The sequence below is a fragment of the Lepidochelys kempii genome, chromosome 1 (genome assembly GCF_965140265.1).
Source record: "Lepidochelys kempii isolate rLepKem1 chromosome 1, rLepKem1.hap2, whole genome shotgun sequence".
Lineage (NCBI taxonomy): Eukaryota > Metazoa > Chordata > Testudines > Cheloniidae > Lepidochelys > Lepidochelys kempii.
In genome coordinates this window covers 241,525,227-241,550,904 of record NC_133256.1, presented here as the reverse complement: position 1 = coordinate 241,550,904, position 25,678 = coordinate 241,525,227, and the positions used below count along the sequence as shown (strand labels likewise).

Genomic DNA, 25,678 nt, shown 5'->3' with positions numbered 1-25,678 from the left:
TCCATAGCTTATAGCTCTGCAGCCAATAGGGAGCGCTGACACTCTGTCATGGAACGGTACTGTTCCAGAGCATTCAGTACACTGAAAGTGGACCATTCAATGTAATAAGTAGGCCACGTATAAATTGTAGTATACTCTCTAGATTACTAGATTCAGTTCTGTACATTAGTTGTTTTTATATGTTAATAGAATTAATGGTGAAAACATAGCAAATGAACCTGAAATATATGTTCCCTTTTTTACTCTGTTCTTTTTCTCAGGTATTTGAAAAGGTTTAAAGTGATGAAAATCAAAGTACTAAGAAGTTGGTGCCGTCAGATATTGAAGGGCTTGCAGTTTCTGCACACACGCACTCCTCCCATTATCCACCGGGACCTAAAATGTGACAACATTTTCATCACTGGCCCCACTGGATCAGTCAAGATAGGAGACCTGGGTCTGGCAACCCTGAAACGAGCTTCCTTTGCCAAGAGTGTGATAGGTAAGCCTATATTGTTTTTGGAGGCTGGTAGACCCAGTCTACTTACTTGGAAACTTGACCCTCCCAGCAGAAATTTCACTCAAGTACTCTTCTTAAAGTACCTGATCTGAGCTCAGAAAAGTGATACTGGTTTTGCTTCTGAGTTGTGGGGCTCATTCTGCTGTACTGATTAAATATCTTTTGTTGCAGGGTTTTGGTATCTGTGCTCCTAGTATTTGGTTACAATCTGTGGAAGCATTTTGGGAATATAGGCTTATTATGTTGCCCCCCAGGGCTTAGTTGAACACTGTTGATAAAACCACTGTAGCTGGATTATGGGGTATTAAACTGATTTAAATCTGAAATTGTATTTATTGCCAGTTTGTTTGATGGGTGCACACAAAGTAGTTTTGGTGACATACCTCTCCCTTTCTATCAATAATATATCTTGATACCTATTTTAGCATCTAGCCACATACCCAAATCTGCTAGGTTGTCAATCTAACATTGTAGAGTACCCTATTTTAGTTTGAGCTAGTTTGAAACTGACACCATTGGATTATCCAGGAAAATTGGTTTTATCAACTTTTGTTCTTATAGTCTGCATTATATTCAGACTAACAAGGGAGCAAGGTGGTCCTTTTCAATGTGCTGCTAACACTGATTTAGTGTCAATATAGTTTATTAAAATACAGCAAACTTATATTGCTGAATGGTCCTATACCTGTTCTCCTGAATACACTGTTGACATAAGTTTGCAGATGTTTTGCATGCTGTCACTATTAAAATGTTTCCTGCTTCCTGACCAGGGTAGTATTTAAACATTGATAGAAGTGGAAAAATATACAATGGCAATATATAAAATTTCCTTACAAAACATGCCCATACCATGTTAGTTTTCTGCTTAGAGCTTCAATCATATCACTTTGTGTTCTTGCTAACAATTGTTAGCCTATGGCTAATTGGATATAATTGACTTCCGGATTATGGGTTTTGGGGAAGGATTAGGGAAGCTAGGTTGACTGATCTTCAAACAGTCTTAAATCTGGTTAGTTTGCAGGAAATAATTCACTGCTTAAATTCTTGCATCTCTGACTTGGAGGAGCCCTGATCATACAGTGCTATCTCTTCACTTGTGGAGAGTGTGCTGTGATTGAGGGTTAGGGGGCAGTGCATCTTCTGCAAACTATTTACACTGGGACTTGTTGAATCTCACGCTCTGTGCCTGTAACTCAATCTCTCTGTATTTCTAAGTATTTTTTTGCCTGTAGGATGTTCCTCACTATTGCCTGTATCTGCAGTAGGCCTATAAAATATACTGCAGGTGAGAAGGTAAGTATGTGAAGAAAAGGGCTCTGGTGAGTGGCCTTTGCAGAAAATTACTTTTATTCATTCCTTATGAAGCTCTATGTCTGTAGTGACTGGGTTTTTCATTGCAAGGCCTTTTCTGAACAGTTCCACTTCAAAAAGTAAATGGAGTGTTACAGGTCAGAGACTAGCTGTGGGCTCTTACCAGTACTACTTTTTTGCAGCAGAGGGCGGATAGGTATGTGGAAACAAGCCTCATTGCCTCCTTTCTTACAGGGAGGAAAGGTAAGTGTCTAACTTTACCTAGTATTTGGTTTGCAGTCTTGCTAGTCTTTTACTTTTTTTCTCCATATGTCTTCAATTTGATCTTCATCTCCTGATCCAATTTTTATTGTAGCCAAAGTTTCCCATTTCTGCCCTTATGTTGAGTAACATATGTGGAAAGCAGTCAAAATATGGACCCTTTCATCTCATTTCTTACAAAGGCCTTGCAGTGGGACACCCGTGGGGTACATTGATGCAACAGAGTGACTAAGGGTTTCCTCCCTCTTCTTTTTGCCTCCACTTTGTCTTCTCTTACAGGTCTGCCCATCCACTTCCTCCTGCGGTGAGTAACGCCAGCAGCCTCTGCTCGCTTTGAGACATTTAGAGTCTGAATCGTTCTTTTAATTTAAGGTACCCCAGAGTTCATGGCACCCGAGATGTATGAGGAGAAATACGATGAATCCGTTGATGTATATGCTTTTGGGATGTGTATGCTTGAGATGGCCACGTCTGAATATCCTTATTCTGAGTGCCAAAATGCTGCGCAGATCTACCGTCGAGTGACCAGCGTAAGTCTCCCATACCTCCCTGCTGATTCGAGAGCTGGTGCTACTGCTAACAAAGGAAGCTGGATAGCTTCATACTGTGCAAGAAGTAAAAAAGGCAAGCTGACACATCTTTAGGTGAAAATGTAGAAGTTACTTTGCTTAGCCCAACCTACGGAAATGCTAGAAGTGTGTGAACAGTGCTCAAAGGAAAATCACTTACAGGACTTAATATGTTATTAGAATCAGATCTTTAATACACAGTCTGTTGATATCCTACATTCAGGTAAAACTACATAACAAGGCACTATATCAAAGTAAAACTCACTCCAATATCACAGGATATTTTCTGACCCATTACAATTTTGTGCTTGCCTTGGAAGAGTAGTTTGAAACTTCAGTCTATGGAATAAACAAACTTGGGTCACAAATCTAGGAAACTCTGGATTAACTGACTGCCAATGCAGATCCTCATATGTTTATTTTTGAGTCATTGTAAGTTAATACTTTACTGCATCCTAAATTGCCTTTGGCTACTTTGCTGTTCAGCCACTTTTCATAGTTACCCACTGGAAATCTTTTACATTATCAGCAGGTAAGTAGCTCACAGAATGAAGTGAAAAAAAGATGCCGAATGGAGTGCTTGTAAAAAGTCACTGGACCAAGCTAGGGAGGTTTTTGTTTTCCCTAGACATTCAGATGGTGATATTTGAATAGTCTGAGCCACCTGGCTTGGCACCAAATCAAGAGTGTAATTTTGAGTAGTTGGGAATGATAGGACCTCCAATTAAATCTGTCAGTGGTGGCTTTTTTTAAATATAATGTTGTGAAATAGTTGAAGGTCTCCTAATGAGGATGATGATACTGCTGTCTTGCAGCATGCTGGATAAGTAATCAGTCTTCAGAGCTAAATATTCAGAAAAAGAAGAATGAGGTGGTGATAGTAACCCTCAGAATTGGAATTTCTGGCATCTATAACTTGTCGGTCTGTTTCTTGACTGATTTTTGAAAAAAAATTAACTTCCAGTTGGAAGTAGAGAACCTTGTTTGCCAACAGATGATTTCATTATCTACTGGTGGGAACCCAAGAAGTTTCCATATGTTTTCTTGTTAACCTTGTGGAATGGCTTTAGGGGTGACGATTTGTGAATGAAGTGCTTAGCTTTGGATGGAACACCAATACAGTCCATGTTCCTAATGCCTCACAATCTTAACAGGTGGATAGTGAGAAGACAAAATTGACTAGGAAATAATGTGCAGTATCTTTTTGATCTATATCATTTCAATTGCTCCTTCTCACCTGAAGTACCTAAGATTTATGAGGGCACTTCCAATTTGTCTTTTTTCCATCTGGCCTGTCATGTGGCCAGCAAGTGTTAATGTATGTCATATAGCAGTAACCCTCCCTCCTTCTCCTCCCCCCGCCAAGAGGGTTTGGTGTCCTTTTTTGAAGGATTGGTTTATTTGGAGACACTCACAAGACTGTGCCAATTAAGCAATGCAGGAGATACCAGAGTTGTTTGATTTGCTTGGTCTTGTAGTAAAGTGGGGAGGGGGGAAAAAGTACCTTTACTGCATTCCCTTAGGTCCTAGCCAGAATACACAATGCCTTGGATGTGAGCCTGTGGGTGAGAAGATCTCCTGGATGACCTGCTCAGTGCAGGATGACCTGCTTCCTAAGGGAGATGGCTGCACATAAACACCCTCAAAGTGTACGGGCTAATATAGGGAACGTATGTGTTAAATGCAAAACTGTGGCTGTAGTTGTGGTTATGAACCACCTGGGTTTCTTTTTTGTACTGTCTTGCTAAGGGAGCCCTGACCTTTTTGCTCTCTTGGGTGGAGGCAATAGTCAGTAAGGCCCTACATGTTTTCTGACACTAACTGTACAGCAGACTGCTTATGTTTATCTAAGACATTTCCAAGAGTGATTACCAAAACAAGTACTGCAGCAAATCCCCGAAAATGCGGAATTCCTGTTGTAGACCGAACCACCAAGAAATTCAATACCAAGTACTCTCTTATCAGTGGATACCCAAACGCTGCAGTCCCAGACACTGCAGCACTGACATGGGATGCATTTACTATTCCTTGGAATTTCCACTGGGCTTCACATTCCTCCTCTGTCACTTACATTAATGCTCTAAGGGTATATCTGCACTGCAGTTTGAGGCTTCTGTTTTTGCTAGCTCCGATCGAGCTGGCATGGGTATGTCTACCTAAGATGGAAATTTCTTTAATCCTAATTACCTGGTGAAGGTGGAGTTGGTAGGCAGACCTGCTAATGCTCACCCAATACCTAAGAGTTTCTCCCCCCTTACATCAAGATTTTCCATAGCCAAACCAGGTGCCCTAGGTCTCTACCTGGTTCATAACAGAACACTGCTGCAGGAGTTTGGGATTTGCATTTGGGTGGCCCAAACGATGCTGTACCCATGAAAAATGCCTCTGTTGCTTTATATTGGAGGGTTTTTTTTTTTAAACTTGTGTGAGGATTTCCTGCCTAAGTTGGGATTCTGGCCTATCTTGAGTATCCTACCGAAATTTTCGGTCAATAGCCAGCTCTTAGCTCTTTTAGGATTTAAGTCTTTGTGCTAAACTTTTTAAGGCCTTATCAGTAGGGGACCTCTTATGCTAGTTATACTTTGAGTGGCATAACTTTGCCCTCTAGCTAGCTCTATATTGCCTCTAATTAGTTGGAAGAGGTTTTCCTCAATTTTGTGAACCTCCCTTTGAACCTCATCTCTGATTTGTGGTTCTTTTATCCACAAGGTAGTTTTTGAATAGCAATCAACTCAACCAGGAGCATGGGAGAGCTCTCTGCTCTTTCCGGTCTTCCTCCATCTTTAATCTTCTGTAATGACAGGGTGCTTCTGTGCATCTGTCCTAGCTTTTACAGGAAAGCCTGTCCCCATTTCAGCTAACCACGATATTTCCTTGGGAGTTTTGGTCCCAATCTAGAACATGAAGGGAAAAGCCTGCTGCTACCCACTGGATTTCAAGAGCAGACCTCCTCTGTACTTAGATCAGAAATATTCAGGGGAATGGACAGTCATTTCCTTTCTCTTTTTCAGGGTTCAAAGAAAGACCTCAGGCAGCCAGATTCATTATGGATAAGGCTAAGCTTTTGTCATGGTTATTTTTAGTAAAAGTCACCGACAGGTCACGGGCAATAAACAAAAAATTCACAGAAGCCATGATCTGTCTGACTTGCTGCTGCAGGTCCATGGTTTCCCCTGCCACCATGGTAGCTGGGAGCTGCGTGGTTCTCTCTCCCCAGTCCCTGCAACCCTGAGGAAGGCCACCTGAGGAGGCTGTTGCTTGTTGCTGGAACCCTGTCAGGGCCCCGCTGGCTGCCAACTCCAGTCCTGCAGTCCCAGGGGCTGAAGCAGAAAACGTCACGGGAGGTCTCTGGAAGTCACAGATTCTGTGATGTCTGACAAATGTAGACTTAATCATGGATAATTTAGTTTAATCAGATGCAGACTCTAGAAGGCCTACAAACCCTCAGAATTTCGCTGGCCAGTATCAATTAAAGCTCAGTCTGCCAGAGCCATGAATCATAGAATATCAGAGTTGGAAGGGACCTCAGGAGGTCATCTAATCCAACCCCCTGCTCAAAGCAGGACCAGTCTCCAATGTTTGCCCCAGATCCCTAAATGGCCCCCTCAAGGATTGAACTCACAACCCTGGGTTTAGCAGGCCAATGCTCAAACCACTGAGCTATCCCTCCCCCCACCATCATCTGGGCTGGAGAGGGGAGATGGCAATAAACAAGCTTTGTAGAGCTGTAACCTGGTGTTCCCTGTGCTCTCACTCTCTCCATGCACAAATTATGCAGGTGGTTGTGGACCCAGCCCTTGCTTGCAGGATATTTAGAGCAGGGCTTCCCCGAGAAGCTTTCTTCATGGGGAGCAGCTGAAGGGTTTGGAGGTTTCTATTCCTCCTTCCCCTGCTCCTTTGCTCTCAAGCTCCCTCTTAAAGTTGAGCCTGGAATCTTTTGTTCTCCTTCCCTACTCTGGGTTTTCAGTTAGATAGTGCTTTCCAGAATCTAGTATGTGTATGCTGTCGGACTGATCTACAGCAAGGCATGTTCTCGTTTGCTGGGTAACCTGCTTTCTGTGGCTCAGTTGAAACAGAGCCATGGACTCTCATCCTACCAGGCTTTCCAAGTTCAAGCATTGTTAAGGAGATAGAGCGGGCAATTGGCAAGCATCACTCTGGAAAAGTGGAGGGGGGGAGCCCTCAAGATGGGCAAATCCTTAATTGCTCAACATGTCAGAGCAAGTGAGGAGGAAGAGCCAAACCAAGCACCGAAAGCAAATTAGCTGGTAAGTGAGAATATACCTCTGACCCAGTGGACAAAATCACTTCATATGGGGTTTTGTCTGTAACCCGCTTGGACAAGCGAGAGTATTAGATGAAAACTTGAACACCAGCCCAAGTTGTACCCAGGCTACTGTTAGTTTCTCAGTTACCGTGTGCTACTGAGTGGACAGCAAGCATGCTTAGTTTGCTCTTCCAGCATATCTTTCTGGTTTTGCTTCTCCTTGGTTTAATTAGATCTCACTCCTAAAGGAGTATCTAAGAATGCCAAGAAGAAAACACATGCTCTGCTTGTGTAGCTGCTCTGTCAGTAATTCTTCTATGCCAGACTTCTGAACTAGTGGCTATGTTTAATTTTTAAAGACCATCTGCTTTGCCAGACCCGCAGTTGTCATGTAATGAAAGAATTTCACACGTTGAAATGTATCAGACCTGGGTAGACCCTTTATGAACTTTAAACAAGAAATTATTTCAGCAGTGTGGTTCTCCTGTTTTTGTTTAGGGTTTTTTTGCCTCCCAGATGTGGCATCCCTGGAGCTAAATCTCCATATCCGCTCTCAATCACTATTTTGGGCCTTTGCTTGCCTCTCATTTATCTCCTATACTATATGCAAGATTGATTTAACTGAACCCAGTTTCTGACAGGGATGGTCTCTAAGGAAGTTTGATAGTCAAGATGTTGTGCCAGAATATCACTAAACTACTGAACTACTGCTAACCTTCTTTGCTTTTGCTTTTCCTCAAAGTTTTTTCATATAGTATTTGAGGAAAACAAACTGGACACATGTCTGCCTCTTGTGGGCCTAAAGCTAGTTGCTAACGTGACATTCATTTCACCCTCAAAACTATTTCTTCCAAGCCCTAAAAAGTCCTGGCTGAGAACATACAGAAGTTCCTGTGATGGGTTCCCCTGCAAGGTGCAGCCTGGAACTGGGGTACCACTGAGCCCCTGGCCCACCAGCCTGGGCTCCCGCTCACACTGTACTGCCGTGACAAGCCACGGAGCCATCCAGCCTGCACTTTCACCAGCATACATACAGGTAGGGGGACACCCAACTGCAGTTACAAGCAAGCTCTATGACCAGCCCCTTCATGGGAAAGCTATACCCAGCTCCGAGGCATGCAACCCCTCTGGAGTATAATCCCAAAATTATACTGTCTTGCGCTGCATAGGGGACTGTACAGTATAAGCTCATAAAATTTGCCTCCTCCCTCAATGTGGAGAGGAATATCAACAGCCTTTTGCCCCTGAGTTATGATTCCCACACTGATTTTAGATAAAGCAAAAACAAGTTTATTAACTACAAAAGATAGATTTTAAGTGACTATAAGTGATAGCAAGCAGATCAAAGCAGATTACTTAGCAAATAAACAAAAAATGCAAACTAAACTTAATATCCTAAATAGGGTATGAATAGCAGATTCTCACCCGAAGAGATGATACAAGCAGGCTGTAGATTCTTTAGGGGCAAGCTGCACTTTACAGCTTGGAATCCCAGGTGTTTCTTTCACAGGCTAAAAATCCCTTTAGCCTGGGTCCAGCACTTCCCCCAGTTCAGTCTTTTTTCCTCAGATGTTTCCAAGAGCCCTCTTGGGTGGGGAGTGAAGAACACCAGATGTCACTCCCCGCATTATAGCTTTTGCATATGGTAGGAACCCTTTGTTTCAAAGCTTAGTTCCCAGACCAGTCTGTGGAAAAACACGGACATCCCAAGATGGAGTCTAGAGACATGCAGTCACATCACAGGTCTTTGAAGAGTCATAGCAGCCATTACTTGGAGGCCATCTGTAGTGTTCTCAGGAAGGTTCCCCAGGTGGGAGATAAGCTTCTCTTAAGGCCTATTGTTTTTTTCCTAATGACTCATTGCCCTGAGTAGGCCCTTCCCCACTCACTATCTAGACTGAAAACATCTTGTCTCGTGTAACCTGTGTAACTAAATTTGAAATAGATATATAGTCAATATTCATAACTTCAGATACAAAAATGGTACATGCATACAAACAGAATAATCATATTCAGCAAATCATAATCTTTCCAATGACATCTCACATGACTTGTCTTGCATAAAATACATTATGATGTCATAATTATATCACAATATCACTGTGAAGAATATGGGGTGCAGAGTCACAGTTCCTTTAAAGTAGATTGTGCTATAGTTAACTGTGCTGAATAATTGAGGAAGACGAGCTATCCTCCAAGATCTAGGTAAGTGCGTGTATATCCTTCTGAAGAAATTCTAGAAATTATTCTGTTCCCACTAAGGCATGGGCTGTGCACCAGCTGCTGTTGCTGTGGAGACTTAGGTTGAGTTTTTTTGCAATGTTGTGGAGGAATGCCCTCTCGGGGCGAGGTTGGTTGAGGGGTGGAGAAATCCGTGTTAGCGTGCGTTACATTTGGGCACTTTTTGAAAAGTGAAATTAGTTTGGTCCCATCCTCGTCTCTAGTGGACACTCTGCCATGACATACAGCTTTCACACAATTCTGTACAGATGACACCATTCCCAATTTCTGTTTGGGAAGGTCTGGAACTGGAATAGGAATGCTGTGTGTCATTACTGAGCTGCTTTGGTAGAGAGAGAGACACAAGTGAAACAACTTGGATGGCACTTGGCGCTTTTGTTCTTGACCAAGAAAAAGTCAGCTTAATGCAAACTAAAATTCATTTAATCACTTTAAATTAGAGATGGAAAGAAAGACTGGGATGAAATTAACTTCTGTTGTTGCATTGTGCTATATAGGCAGTAAGAATTAAGGGTGGAAGAAGCAGGAGCAGAAGTACCTAAGACACTAATTTGTGATCCTGTTGCACAGAAGTTATAGGAAAATTAGCCACCTTTTAAGAAGTGTGCACTGATTTTCCTTCAACTACAAACATGAGAGCTGTGCAGAAGCTGGAGTGACCTTGCAAAGGTATAAAGATCAGGAAAAATAACTTTCTTTCCCACTCACCTCCCAATAAATTTGTATTTGTGCAACCTGGTTCAGTGCAACAAGTAGAGTAACCCACATGCTACTTCAGAAGGGAACAGGACTCCTGGAGCTAGAATTGCAGGCATGCCAGCTTTTTATATCTTCTGTTGAAGTCTTTGCAAAATCTGAACTCCAAGTATTACTGAGAGTGGTAGCAGACTGTGTTTGTGAAAGAGAACTTGCAGCTGCTTAGAGGATTCAGTTACTTGTCGAAGGACACTCTGTCCTTGAGCTTCCTGCGTTGTTGTTCACCTTGAAAATTCATATGCCCTCAGCTAAGTGTTTTAGGTATTTGTCATCACATGTCCATTTTGTGTACTCCAGGTTTCATTAAGTTAGTCAGTGTTTTCATCTCTGAAGTGGCCTTACGAGTTTGGAAGGCTTCAGTATTCCATGTGGGAGACCAAGGGCTGATTGTGTAAGACTTGATTACATTTTATAGACAGCCTGTTGAAATGTTCGTCACCAACTTGAAATAAAATAAAATCTGGTTTACAGACCTGAGAGTTCATGCTCTAGGATCCACTAATAGAAGAGTACTGTATGCATAGAAGACCAGGGGCTTTGTTCTGGTGTAGAGTCGTAGGTCCTTGGTGCTATAACAGCTGGGTGGAGAAGGACCATGAAAGTAGGGACAGCAATGAAAAGTGGGCCATTTCCCTGGCTGGTGGGGAGCAGCATAGCTCCTTGGTTTGCGTTTGGTATTGTCAGTTCCAACTTAATGTCCTAGTTCCTCTAACAGTGGCCCATTTTTCTCTGGATAGATGAACATTGCCTAAACATGGATCATACTAGTTAAGTAAATTCTGGGTAGTGAAAATGAAGACTTGTCCCTGTGCTACACCTTGGTAGTGAAACTAATAGTGTGAATCATGTTTAAAATGAGTTTGACTAACAAGGTTTGGCTGCGTTAACTTTAGACCGTCAGAAGTGTTAAACCTGGTTGTAAAACGCTTCTTAAAAATAGCTGTGGATGGTGTAAGTGGCCAGGCAAAGAAATGGTTTAAGCCGTTTTTAAGGCTATTTAAGTTGACTGATTCCGCTGACTGTTCAGGGTTTTCAAATCCAGTCCTGCGTGGTAGTGGTTTTTGAGTAGCTCACTGAATGGAGAGTAAAATTGACTCCTTAGGCCTACCATTAGATTATAAAATACTCTGTAGAGCACATAGGAGGTACATGGTTATGTCTTCCTCTTTGTTTTCTACTCTTTACTAGACCCCTTCATTGTTTTTGTTGTGGTGGTGCCCCATGGCCCAGTCAAGATATGTGCCCTTACAAAAGCTCAGAGGGAAAGCTACTCCCTGAAGATGTGATGGGGAGGAAAAGGGCCAGTCACTTCTTTGAGTTGATTCTTTTCTGAAAAGCAACTGTAACACACAGATCTTTATAAGACTGCTTTTAATGACTCCAAGTGTGCCCATGTTACAAGTCAAAATGTCTTATCGGTGCCTGGCCTGTAAACTCAGCCAGATGTCAAAGATTCACCTTGAGCTCTTTTTGGCTCATGTACCACAACTACTAGATTGCGTGGACCAATTTTGCCCTAAATTACACCTGTGCAGTACTACGAAAAATTACTTTACAGCAGCCAAAGCTGTGCTAAAAACCTCATATACCAGATAAGGTGCTTCCCTGTACAAAAGAGCATAAATCTGTAGATGGGATATGACCTATATGACCTACATGAGGGAAAACAAAACAAGAAGGGGCTTTGGATTGTGCTACATAAATAGTCATAGGGAGACTACTGAATTATTAAAAACTTGGGCTAAAATTTACTAATTAAGTGCCTAAAGCAAGATTCCTAAACCTATATTAAAGCAACTTTAAAGAAGTGGCCTGATTTTCAGAGTGCTGAGTAATCCAGGTTTCTTTGCACTTAATGGGAGTTTCAGGTGTCCAACACCTTTGAAAATCAGGCTGCTTTGAGGTAGGAGGCTAATTTTAGGCACGCATGTTCCAAAAATTTTGTTCATGAGCTGTGCAGCCCTTCTGTCTTCATAACAGAACTGCACAAGTGTGAGCAGGATATCTTCACTGTGGCTGCAAAGGTGTAAGTGAGGACAGTATTTGGCCCTGCAGTTGGAAGATAATGCTTCCAATGGGGTGAGCCAGAAGAAAAGGCAGCTTGGCTCTCTCAGTGCTAATAGAAATAAGTAATTAAATTGTTTTTGTTACTGGAATCACCAGAATGAGTACAGCTCCTCCTGTAAGTTCTTGTTGTACTTCTGTAACATAATTAGTTTCTCCCACCAAGCCACACAATTTTCTGATAAATTCATAATGCTAAATATTCAGCCATATGGAAGTTGCAAGGCATAACTTCAGTTTGTAATTTACATAATGTCCTAATGCCAATGCAAATAATGAATGTCGTTCTCATAAACCTTGGTAACAGCCTTTATTGATGAGCGCTGCAAAATCATATATCCAGTAACTTCCAGATCAGATTAATATTTTTCTAAATTAACTCCTTAAAGCAGTTGAGATCAAACCAGTGTAATTCACACAGCAAATGTCTGTTTTATCCTAAGAGTAATATCTTTGGACTTGAAAAATCTGATGTTGCCAGTCTTTTGGTTTCATGTATCTTCTATGGCTCTACTATAAATAAACATCAAGTATAGACAGTTCAGTTTTTAAGAGATTGTTCATATTGTGGAGTAGAATGGGTATTTTCTGGTTTTTGAGCACCAAGTAATCTTATTCCCCAAATTAGTAAAATTTATAATTGAGAGAAACAAGAAAAGGTAAGCCAGATGTTAATAGTTGCCTCTTAATACCAATTCAGGGAAGTGTTTCCCACTGTTTGCCATTCCTTAGGAGACCCTACAGTTTAAAAACAAGCAAAACAATGACGATCATCTGTTTATTTTATTAAAGGAAAAGAGAAAAACGAAACAGACAAGCAATAATAATTACTTCAGCTGCAATCCCTTCTGTGTGTCTGGTGAGCTCTTAATAGAGACTATACCTTTGAAAGTGGGCCCATTTCAGTTGGGTCAGTCTTCTTTTGGTGAGTTAAGACCAAAGTATATTTTTTCCCCAAATTGATAGTTAATCCTGTCTAAGGATTAAGTGGTCTACACGTAAAACTTAGGCTGAGATAGCTGTGCCGCTCAGGGATGTGAAAAACCTACACCCCTGAATTCTGTGATTATGTTGACCTAACCCCTAGTGTAGATGCAGCTAGGTCAACGGAAGAATGCTTCTGTTGACCTAGCCCCCATTACTCAGGGAGGTTGTGTCCCTAGAGTGATGTGAGAAATCCCTTCCATCACAGTAGCCTGTGTCTACGCTGTGGAGTTATGTAGGCATAGCTGTGGTGCCATAGGTATGCTGCTGTAGTCCCCATAGTGTAGACATGGCCTCAGTGTATCATAGATAACTAAAACCACATATAGATGGGTGAAGGAGGGTTGGTAAATCCTGTTTGGTATAGCGTGGATAGACTGAACCGTTTATAAATAGGCAATGGTAAGTAGTCCTAATTAGGTCCTATGAAACTAAAGAAATTATTTAAATTCAGTTTCATGAACGAAGCTATTCAGGGAGCTGTCTTGAGACAGGGAAAAAAATGAATATTAAGAATCTTACGTTCTAAATTTAAATCCCACTACTTACCTCTGTTTACTAAGGCCAGCTTGTTTCCTAACTAGGGATACATAAACCAATCATTAATTTTAAATAATCTTGATTAACAGGAGAAACTGTTACTATCTTATTACAATAGCATTTCAACATTAAAATCATTATAAACATTTTAAATCTAATCCCTTGGCAATGCTTTTACAAATTTCATCTTCCCCATGATGCTGAAGAAACCACTCGGAACTAGAAGGTTGTTGCTTCTTGATGCTGTCCTGGACTCCTTTTTGTTGCAGTTTGCTTTCTTTCAGAGATCAATAAAATTAGCTGTGAGGAGGCCTATATAGTTGAGGGATGGGAGCAGAGTATGCTGCTGGTTGGTAAATTCAGAGATATTTTGTATTCTTTCCTTGTTTCACTGAAGGAGGGAAAACCCCCGTTCTGGAGTCTGACAAGATTAAAAAATTAGCTGCTGTCATACCTTCTGGGCTCAACACTTTGTGGGTTGATCATGGCAGCATCTTTAGCACAAAATATGCAATCTGTTAATACATACGCCACATGCTGTAACTGCTCTTCTTGATGGTTATTTTACCTTTGTGGCAGGAAGTTCTCAAAACATCTTTAAAATTAGTTTTAACTTTTTCTTCTATTCAATCCATTTTCTGAGAGCCTTTGAGTTTCATCAGGGTTTAAAAGAAGTTGAAATTCTGCTTCAAATGGATCCAAACACGCTTATATTCTATATAAGGTTTTAGCTCCCAAAATAGTCTTTCTCTTTAAGAATTAAGTTTAATCATTAATTTTAAATAGTCATGTCAGTAGGCATTCTCTGAACAGGCTTGGGAGGGGTGATTCTTGTCTTCTAAATTTGGTAAGGAAGTTGCTTAAGCATTGCCAAATAATGAATTCATTTTCCAATTAATATAAATATTCTGTACTTAGATGGCTTCTGTTATTAATAAACAATTGTAGCAAGGTCACCGGATTCTGTGTTGGTATATAAAAATCTTACCATTTGCACAGAAAGCTGCTACATTAAATGTCTGTGTTTAGAAATAACATTTTGAAAATATACATCTTGATGCCCTCTTAAGTATTCAAGGAATTGCAAGCTTTTCACCTTGAAGGGGAAACATAAATTGAGAGGTTACTAAGGTCTTCTACAAAACATTTCCAACTACCAACTATTTTACTTAGTTTCAAGGATAAAAACTTCCAGAATTCTTTTGTAAAAGGAAGGGGTTTGTGAAAAGGCCTATGGCTGTTGATAACTCAGTCCATCCCTAAACTTTCCTACAAGATATGTTATTTGAGATACAAATCTGGTATAGAGATGAGTTTTATCTTGTACCAGAGGGGTTTGGTCGTTGATCAGACAGGTTATAGCTAACTGCAATTCAAGGAGTGATTGCAGCTTAGGTAAACATACTTGCACTAGCTTTACCTGTGTTAGTATGGCTAAAATAGCAGTATAGATGTGATGGTTCTACAAGCATGCTGCGGACCCTGGGGACCTGCTTGGGTTGCTGAAGCCCATGCTACAACATTTACATCACTGTTTTTAGTCATGTGAGCACAGGTAGGTATGTCTGAACTGCAGCTGCACCTGGGATTATAGTGTAGACATACCCACAATCTCGCTTGTCTGCTAACCTTTCTGACCAAAATGGTCCTGGGACTTAAGATCTGCTATTTGCAGTACATTCATATCTTGCAATTAAAATCTTCTCGCAAAACGTACCATGAAATAAAATAACACAGAAAATAAAGTAAAATAGAAGTTATAAAAACTGTATTTCAGAATCTGTGTAACCAGGTTTTATGGATTGTGGGGATGTGTTATTGATACCGTGGAAGTCTGTTATGTTGACGGAAAACTGAAATCCTAGAGATTTCTTAAAATTCAATCAAGGCAAATGCAAGTTTGTAATAACCAACATTATAATTATATTTTCTTTAACAGTTTTTGCACAAATTATTGAGGTTTTTATCTCCCACAATATTTTTTTAAACTTTTGTAAAAGGAAAATCGCTATAGATGAATGTACATAGTCTCATCATCATAATCTTGTGTGATGGCTATTTATTACTTATTATGGTATTGATCCTGTTTGTTAAATATTGGTTGACCCTTTGAAGGTCAAGAAAGCAGCAAATAAAAGGGGGAAAGGGAAGGGGGGAGAGGATGTACATGGACTAACATATCACTTTGTAGAAGCGTCCAGAGAAGAAAAGTTAATCCAGATGGTTGATTCTTGTGGCCTTTGCCTTAGGGAAGGAGGGTTTGGGGCTTTCCAGTGGCATGGACGAGGTCTTCTGAAGAGTCAGTGATAAGACGTGCTGTGGTGTCTGATGGAGGAAGGTTGATTTTACATGTTTTTTGGGGGAGGAGGTAAGCTAGTCTTGAATATGTATGCTGTTCTGCTTGCTGAAACTATCTCTGTCATAGTCTGCAGCATTTGAAATGTATTTGTATTGTGACAGGTTTGAGTGGTAGCCATGTTAGTCTGTATAAGCTTTGTGGGCTAAAACCTCTGAAGTGGGTTTTAGCCCATGAAAGCTTATGCCCAAATAAATTTGTTAGTCTCTAAGGTGCCACAAGTACGCCTCGTTGTATTTTTATTGTAATCTTTGTGAAAGCCTATAGCAAGTGTTAAGAGGTAAGTAACTAAGTCTGACATCCTGTGGTCACTTTTTTTAAAGTAATAACTGTAAAATTCAAGTACGATTTGTTGCTGTTGCTCTTCTCCCCCAAAGCACTGGCATATGGAGTCTCTTTCAGGGCTCATTCCTATCGCAAGGTGTATTCTCATCTATATAGCCCCACTTTTACAGAGGTATAATATAAGGGTACAGATATGTTGTTGAGATTCAGTTCTGCTGATGTTTTTTTTATCTGGCATAGACTCCTATCTCTCATGCTTCACTGTGTGGGTAGTGGGGGAATTGAAGTGTCGGTGCTGAATTAAATCCCAGAAAGACTGAAGTCATGTTAATAAGTAACTGTTTTGATGTGCTTATAAACTCTACTACCTTTTTCGCAATGAAGGTCACTTGCCCTGTAACATGTAGAAGAGTATTCAGCGTAGGACATACAGGGCTCATTACTGACTCTGGAGAGTCAAATAACAGCAATCACTAAAGCACACCATCTTCATTGCCTGCTAGTGAGAAGACTCCATCTGTTTGTCTTATGGGAGGCTTGATGATAACATGCATTCATCACCTCCATGCTGCAGTACTGCAACTTGTTCTACATTGGGTAGACAAAAAAAAATTTGTGAAGAAACTTCAAACTTCTGTGAAGTAGATTGAAGAAAGCATATGTTTGGGCTCCAGATGTCCTTGTGTTATAGGTTTGAGTTCAATGCTGTGATTTTTAGTTTTGGGATAAGTGCCCAGAGTACACTATGTGTACAATAGATAGCTGTATTTATAAATTTGTAAAAAAATAAAATCCGGTAAATCTGGATCACTAACAATTATTCAAGATATGAAGTTAAGCTGGCTATTTAATGTGGACCTGCAAGGATGCATTGTTAATGCATTGTTCTACCCTTGGTTTCAAACAAGTTTTATCATCCTACTCCATTTATGCCTATTGCCAAACAATACAACTTGGCATGGCTGACCATCCATGCTGCGAAGTGTAGACATGGAATAGCAAAGGGCGCTGTAGGTCAGGATTAAGTTGCATTGGCAGAGATGTCGGGGGGTTTCATACTTAAAGAGCAGTTGGGGTGATGCAGGGCTCAAGTACGTTGACAAGGCTACGTGGGGAAAGCTTTCAGAAACAGTGAGGAGACGGACACTTATCCTTTTTTTTTTTTGGTAAATTGTGAATTTATGAAAGAATATCAAATTGTTGGCCGAGGAAGTGCACTTCTTCACTTCTGTGAACAGTCAAATTAATTTGAAAATCTGCATTAGGATGTGCTTTGGCTTGGTCTTGGTAAGAAGGAATTCTAATTTTTTTTAATCCAGGGTTTGAGGTAAATTTTGGAAAATTTTATATTGTAGTAGAAAGTAGAACCCTCATTTTATGCAGTATCTCATAGTGGTGGCTTTACTGTTTTAGATACTCATTTTGAATTCTTGTTGAAATAATGGAGTCAATGACGCTAACTTTCTTAAACTGTCTTTAATTTAGTCACTAAATCAAAAATACTGTAATTATTTTAGTACAGATCTAAACTGCAGCTTGTTCAGGTCACTTGTCTTTGACTGAATAAATAGCTAAAATGTCCCTTTTTCAAGTCAGTAAAGGGGAATGTGGGATGTGATTGGACCAGCTCAAGGATCAAGATTAAAATTGATCTGGGAGGTGAATTTCCACATGTAGATAGTAGTTTTCAGTACTCTTCAGTTGTGCACAAGGAAAAAGCAGAGCTGGAAGAGCAGCTTCTGGAAAGAGCCTTCTGAGTTTCATAAATTCTATTTGCTTAGGGTAAACTGGAGGGGGTGGGGAAAGGAAGAAATGGTTAAGTTTATTAGGCTTCCTGGGTTGGAGAAGTAACTAATAGCAGGTGTTGGTATTTTAGAGTATCATGGGGTAAACTAATTTAATTGCCTTGCATAGTTTTGCCTAGGGTGCTTTGGGGGATGAATTGGAGACTTGTTTTCCATTGGAATCATTGGCTGTGTTTGAATTCCTTAAACTAATGGTTTGTAGCAGCCCATATCTGGCTCAAACCAGCAGTTTAACAGCCTAGCAAAAAAATAATGGAGATTTTAATTACTTTGTTTGTGTAATTTGACTTTGTCACTGATTCTATTAGCCTCTGGACTGCATAAATCTGAACATTATGTTTGAGGAGAAGAGATTAAAGCAGTTACTGTAAAATTCCTTTTTAGGTTGTGTGCTTAAACTACTTTTTTCAAAGGAATAAAGCAAACACAGAATGTTGCGGTAGGGGGTTGAGAAGTTGGAATACTAAAGTGCACAGTGCAACTTGCATAGCATGCCAGAAAAATGCAGACAGAATTCCATGGAGCAGAATGAAATGGAACAAGTAATAAAAGAAATTCTATTCCTGTGAAATCAATTTCAGACTGTTTTGACTGCAAAAACAGGCATTTGTGTTCACTGAGCAGCACTGCAGGAGTAACTACCTTAGCATGTCATACTTGCCAATGGGTTACTAAACTCCACGCTGTAGTATGTATCATAACAGCAAAAGCATTAAGCAAAAATGGGAGCTGATATTTGTGCGCAGAATGTCTGACTAACAAGGCTATGAGGAGCAGTCAGCACAGCAGTGTATTTCAGATGACCTTTTTACAATTTTCTCTTCAGTGATTGCCAGTAAATAGATCTTCAAGGAAGGTGTCCTAGAATGTGCTATCAAATGTCTCATTGTAACATAGAATTTGGATGTGCTTAATGTGCTATCGGAATGTGCTCCGATATTATGGTGATAAGCACAGTATAAAATCCTATACAGAATAGAATGCATTTATATAGTCAGTGAACCAGGATGTACCAAGAAGATTTTTGGGGTGAGGTGGTCTTCAGAGATTTAAGATAACCTTTTAAATGATGTGCAATATGTCCTCATCGATTTGCTCACATCAGGCCTTAATTTGGTGGGGGAGGGAAGAGTAGGTGGAGATGGAAGGTTGCTTTTAATTTCACCTTAAAATAGTGGCTCTGCAGCTGTGAACAAAAGAGATTCACAGCGCTTGTTGTAGTAACTACTAGGGAATTGGTACAAGCCTTGTTCATCTTGGTATGGTCTCAGTACTTTTTTTTGTCTAACATCTGTCATGTGACAGGTTTCAGAGTAGCAGCCGTGTTAGTCTGTATTCGCAAAAAGAAAAGGAGTACTTGTGGCACCTTAGAGACTAACCAATTTATTTGAGCATAAGCTTTCGTGAGCTACAGCTCACTTCATCAGATGCATAAAAGTGGAAAATGCAGTGAGGATGTTTTTGTACACACAGACCATAAAAAAAAAAAAGGGTGTTTATCACTTCAAAAGGTTTTCTCTCCCCCCACCCCTATTACTTCTCCTGCTGGTAATAGCTTATGAGCTCTCCCAAGTTCTTAAATTACTAGAGTTGAATAGATGAATGATAAAGTACTTAGTTAGGTAATCTAGTACAGGATATGTGAGGCTGGGGGATGGAATTTAAGATGTATAGGCAAGGGAATAAAATGTGTTAAGTATGGGAGTCACCTTAAGAATGATTGCAGCCGTAATATGTTACCTGTTCCTGTGGTAGACTGTTAGTGCTGGCCAGGAAGGATGCAGAATGTGTAAGGTGCTTTAATTATCAAGGAAATATTCTTTAACTGTTGAGAAAAAGGGCGCTCCTGTTGAAGTAGGTATTGGATTGACTTGGTAGGCAGAAATATGTCCTGTATCACAGATCAGTGTCTGTTGCTTTCTTAATATATTAAATAGTGCCAACAAACTTTGGTCAGGTTGTTGTACTGGACATTGACCCATTCCTTTCAGTTCAGTAGTATCTAATTTACTAGGGTGGGAGTTAAGCCAAACGTGGTTCTAGTTTATGTGCAATGTTAACTATTGCAGCAAACATGTGCAGAGAATGAGCAGACCATCTAGGCTGGAGGTGGGGCATAAAGCAAGCAAAGATCCCCACTTTGCTTGCCCCTGTAATGCCTTTGCTATTAGGGGAGGGGTGGAGGAGGAGGAGCACTTGAGTAAGCTTACCTGCTGTTGAGCATTTAGCGTTTCTGTTCTGGGGTCTGGAATGGAGCAAGCAGCCATCAGAACAGAGCTCTGATTTCTGCAAACTCATGTACAGGACTAAGGGAAGCACAAGTGGCGTGAAACAAGAAACCATGCTCCCCTTTAATTTTGATGTCTGCTTTCCTTCTGCTGTGCGCTAAGTCTATACCTAACAGACTCTCGTATTGGAATACTTTTTTACCTTCATCCCATTTTTAGTGTCTGTCTGTCTGTCTCTCTCTCCTGATGGATTTTACAAAGAGAGAGATTTGTCCGGTGTTTGTCATCATTAATTCCCACTGTTGCTGCTGCTCTCACAAGGACAGTGCTAAAGAGGTGGGTAGGAATTTCTACTGTACTGGACAGGCACATGTAGCTCAAGTAAAGAATGTTGCAATTGCAGCAGGAGCTCTTCAGGAACAAGTCTGCTGGACTGGTCTGACTTAACATAAACTGTGCTTTGGTTCCAGTTAGTGGGAAACCTGATTTTGTATTTAGGAAAAACTGAAATGTCTTATGTGGGGGGTAAGAGTTTTGGGAACAGCAAATACAATGGAATAATGAAAACTCAGGCTATTTCTCACCTTACTTTGTTTGTGCCTGGCATAGAGGTGATTTGTTCTCTTCTGAATAATTATAACAAAACTCTTATACTATCATACAGATTGTTGCTGTACAGAAACTGAGGGTGAGTGAAGTTTGCAGCTCCTATGAACTTTTAAAATTGATCTTCAGGAATATTTTATTGAAAACATTTCTTTACATAGCTTATGGTCTTGCACAGGTAACTTTTTGTTTGGTGCTTCAGTTGCAAGTAACAAAATAGTGCTAAGTAAGTTAAATATTATTCAAAATCCAAACAAAACCATCCTAATTCATGATATGTAATTTTTATCTATCCTGTTTGCACTACTTTTAGCTTAATTTGGTGTTAGAATCATTTAGCATTGACTATTTGCTCCATAAGAGCACATAAAAGTGACTTCTGAATTGGTAAGGAAAGATAATTAAGTATTTATTGCTACAATTTTCTAGATGTAATCTGAATCTGAACAAAGTGATACTAATCATGCAGAGTACAACAAAGTTGTTTCTCTTCTTGGTTTTCAAAACTATTTTGAAAGAATGTTCTGGAGTTTGTTCAGTTACCTATGTTAGCTTGTTTTGATTTGTTCAAGGACATTAGAGAAAGCTGCTGGATTTTAAAGCACCCTTTCTATTTGATTTGATAAATTCACAAATTTACTCTGAAAGATGTATAAAATATTCAACTAGTGATCTTGCTTTTGTTGTAAATGTGGATGCAGATTGTAAAACAAGAGTAGCGAACTTCATTTTTGACCAGTTAAAATATCCACTCTATCTGCCTCATCAAAGCCCTTCTAATTATACATCAGCTGGCTCTTGTGTTGATTTCTGAGCTAATCTCGATAGCTTCTATATTACAGCTTGGTCTATTATGTGTTAATAGCTAAAGATCTGACTATTAGTGCCTGGGTATCATGTTTATAGGCACGTTAACAATGCACAGAAGTATTTAAATGCTCTGAGTGTACACCCAAAAGACTAATTTTTTGTATTAAACAGGTCTAGAACAGGTATCTGTAACAAGTATATGTCAGTTCCTTAAATCTGCCATTTGTAAGAGCCCATTATTCTTTGTAACAAACACCGGTAAACCACAAAAGTTGTGGCAGGTATTCAGTGCTGTTGTAACTGAACATTGCCACTCAGGAGTGGGAACCCATAGTTTCTAAAAAAATGCATTGGCTTGTCCTCACTGCTGATTCTTCCTAATGGGCTTGGAGAAGGCAAAGAGGTGGGAACTGTGCTTCTAAATACATGATACCATGCATACCCTCAACTAGTTAATATGAACTGCTTGAGCCAAGAAACTGATAAAGTATGTCCTTGAGTGTCTTCAGCTTTCCAGGGCCTGTTGAAAGAGTGTATAGTTGCACACAGGACACACCAAGGTCACTTGAAGCACAGGACCTCTTTCCTCATTTCTCCCTCGTTACAGTATGTTTAGAAATTATGTTGTGTGCAGCCAGGCCTTTGATTGAGAAGGAGCTTCCTGACTGATTACAGCTTAAGGCAGTGGGTAATAGTAAAGAAATCTCTTAATGTTAAATATCCAGGAGTATTTTTCAGTTGTTAACCTGGTAACGTTTGTAGTTCTGGGACCCCCTTATTAACTTCCTCATCACTTACAAGATTGATGCAGTTACAAGGATGGAGCATAGAATAAAGTACCATAAACAGGAAACTCTCATTTATTTCCTTAAGCTTATGTTCAGCTGTGCCAGCTATTTTATATTTCATTTCTTTGCTTTTCTGAAATGAGATTTTCCTAAAGATCCTTAACTGACATCTTACCTCTGTTGCTGTTGTCGGTGATGTTAATTGGGGTATATGCAGGCTGTTGCTACTTTCAGGACTCTAGTAATTTATGATGCAGCTGGGAGTGAGCCTCTCAGCTCGGGTAGAGAGAGGCACACTAGCTCTGTTGGAGCTAGTGTGCTAAAAATAGCAGTGACTGTTGTGGCATGGGTGGTGGAACAGGATAGCTGCAGAGTATAAATCTGCCTGACACTCACTACCCCCCTCCCCCGAGTCTGTACTCGAATGATTAATCTGTGCCACAATGTCTGACTGCCATTGTTGTGTGTCCATCTATCTGGGCTGGGAGGCGCACTACCAGTTGCAGTGTAGGCATAACCTTAGGAGCTCCCTGTGATCGAAATACCTGATCTCTGGCTGGGAAACTGAGATATAAATTACACAATGGATCATGTAGCCAAAGTAACCACCTTAGAAGTTTGAATACCTGGCCTCAATTTAAGCTTGGAAAGTGACTATATTTAAATAATTTAGCTTTGCTAATTGTTGGTACTTTAAGCAGTAAGATGATTAGAGATGAAAAAAGAACCAGGAATTTGGGGAGAAAGTTAAAGATTAAGATAATTTTAAGATCTATTGCAAGGCAGTACAATCTTGCTAACGTCTTGCTGGAAAACTGGGAGATTATACGTGCCGGCGTTGCTGTATCAAGTTTACTTCTATCTTATCAGCTGGGCCATTGGCCTCTAATAAAGTTCTCATTTTCAAAAAAACTTTTAAAAAAGCATTCTTAATGTTCACTGAGAGGCCCTGCTCCACGGCTTACTTTTATCACACTATACTCTTCAACTCTATGAATCTTAGTTGCAGGGATCTGTAAGCTAGAGCAAAGTTTAGAGTAAGGAAACAGGCCCTCCAGAATAGAATCAACCAGATGTTTGGATTTTTTGTGTGAAATACATCCAGCATACTTAATTTTTGGTTATTAAACACACCTCTCCATTTTGCTGGATGCATGAACAATGCATACTAAAACTACAACTAATAACAATAGAAGGCATTAGAAATCTGGACTCCAGTGCTTCCCTCTCACTCATTTATCCCTGTTGGAACCCACTTGTCCCTCGCCTGGGAGAGAAAATAGGCAGTGCAGCGTGCCTGGAAGGTCCTCAAACCAACAGAGGAAGGAATTTAGTGTAGGAAATCTACTGAAAATATCATGATGTTAGCCCCCTTCCATTTAAATGAGGGACTGTTAGCCTGAATTTTAGTTCAGTGGCTCTCAACCTTTTCCCTATGACCTCCCTCCCATTACGCAGGGCAGAGTGGTATGTTGTAACCATGAGGTTGAGAACCTTTGCCCTAGCTGATATATCATACAGGGAGAATGTCTCTAGGTGCTCAGGACACCAAACCATGAAGGTTTGAAGTACCTCATATAGCCCTGTTCCTTGACTGCTACTTCAGGGCTGGCTCTGTGCTTGGTTTCATTGTGATCCGCCAGAGGTGCAGGCTGATACTTTGGGTATACAGATAGTGCAGTGATCGACACCATAAGTAACAGATCTGTTAGCTGAATTTAAGTTTATAGTTTACTTGGCTGCAAACTGAGACCTTAGATAACCAAAACTATGAATAAACAGAATTAGCTGCTTCCTCTTTCAATGTGTTGCCATCTTTAATATTAAGTTGAGATGAAGACTGAATAAAGTGAAGTTCTGTGGGCCCAATTCTGCTTTCCTTAATGTGTGCACAGCTCCCACCAAAATCAGTGGGGGTGTTGGTCACATGTAAATAAGGGAATTTAGCCCCATATATATCTGCACTGGCTTCCAGGGGATCCTTATGGAAAAGGTGCTGTAAGAAGTGATTTTGCTTACTCTTTCTCAGGAGTATGCCCTTGTGTTGCTAAAACTCTGTGAAGTGTTGCCTGTTAGAGCTGCCTGTGTAATCTTAACATCTGTTTGTTCTGTCAGACTGTCCTGCTGCCTTTTCAGATTTATTTTTGACTGAGAGGCTGAGGAAAAGGGAAGTCCCCCCCCCAATCAATCTCAGTCTAGGACACTGAACAATTTACATAGCCATCCAGACAGATTGTCAATATAGCTGAATTCTTTCCTATATGATGAATCTAGGCCTAAATCTTTCTGCATGACCATAATTTGGAACAATTCGAGGAAGCAACAACTCTTTGCTGAGTGTATTCAGGTAATCATGTGGGTTAGTGCACTGGAGCTGCACAGAAGACGATCCCTGCTGAGATGACATGTGACCCTCTAGCCAACAAATTCTTCTAAAGTTTAAAATGGCTGAGTAGCACATAACTGCTAAAGCCCTCAAACTACATAGGGGATGTCTGGTAGAGAAAAAGGACGAATCTGTTTTTGAAAGATCAGTAATAAATGATTGAGGAACAAGATATCCTGTGCCAGATTGATCTTTGTAGTTCACACCGGGGATATGAACTTGGCCCTGTATATACAGAATATGGGTCTGTGTTAATATGAAAGTGGTTTCTGCAATTCTTAAACTTCATTACAAATGAATTAGTGGGCTTCCTTGTTGCTGTATCCCCACTGGTACTTCTGTATGTTTCAGGGAGTCAAGCCAGCTAGCTTTGATAAAGTAGCAATTCCTGAAGTGAAGGAGATCATTGAGGGATGCATCCGACAAAACAAAGATGAAAGGTAAGCTCTCTTTCTATGGGTCCCAGACAGTTGTATTTCAGCACAGAATAAGGCACTGGAATAGTCCTATAAGGCTTCAGATACTATGTATTGGAAACTTTCCAGATAGTGTTGTACATATACTTCTGATAAAATGTTGAAGTCTTGAGAGCGGTCATGACTGACATGATGCTGAGTGTGATTTGGACTATTTTATACTGATCACATTGAGTTAGCTGATTTGATTATTCACAACTGTGTTCAAACCCAGTCACTCTTTGTAGTAGAGAACATTGATGCTCTATCTCACTGTGCCTGTACAGTTTGACATCACCATTTGTACTCAGCAGGGATGTATTGTTTGGAATATAATCTGCACCAGTGCTTCCCAAATAGCACTAAAGTTGAAGGCCTGAATTTAGGGCATAAGACCATAATTAAACCTAGGTAAAAGGAAGTGTGAAGTGGAGCATTATTCCTTTCATCAAATACCCATCTCCCTT

The 25,678-nt window shown here is 40.3% G+C and overlaps 1 protein-coding gene across 13 annotated transcripts in view; it reads left to right on the top strand.

The window, feature by feature from the left end:
• Positions 1-25,678, top strand: part of WNK1 (WNK lysine deficient protein kinase 1) — a 171,004-nt gene that overhangs the window by 70,019 nt on the left and 75,307 nt on the right. For 11 of the 13 annotated variants that reach the window (XM_073320462.1, XM_073320396.1, XM_073320378.1 and 8 more), the window contains exons 3-5: positions 261-481; positions 2,444-2,601; positions 25,108-25,196. In XM_073320462.1, the coding sequence (XP_073176563.1) occupies positions 261-481; positions 2,444-2,601; positions 25,108-25,196 (468 nt within the window). Of the gene's footprint in view, positions 1-260; positions 482-2,443; positions 2,602-19,501; positions 20,503-25,107; positions 25,197-25,678 lie in introns of those variants that run through there. The other 2 variants (XM_073320453.1, XM_073320466.1) reach the window with 2 other exon arrangements.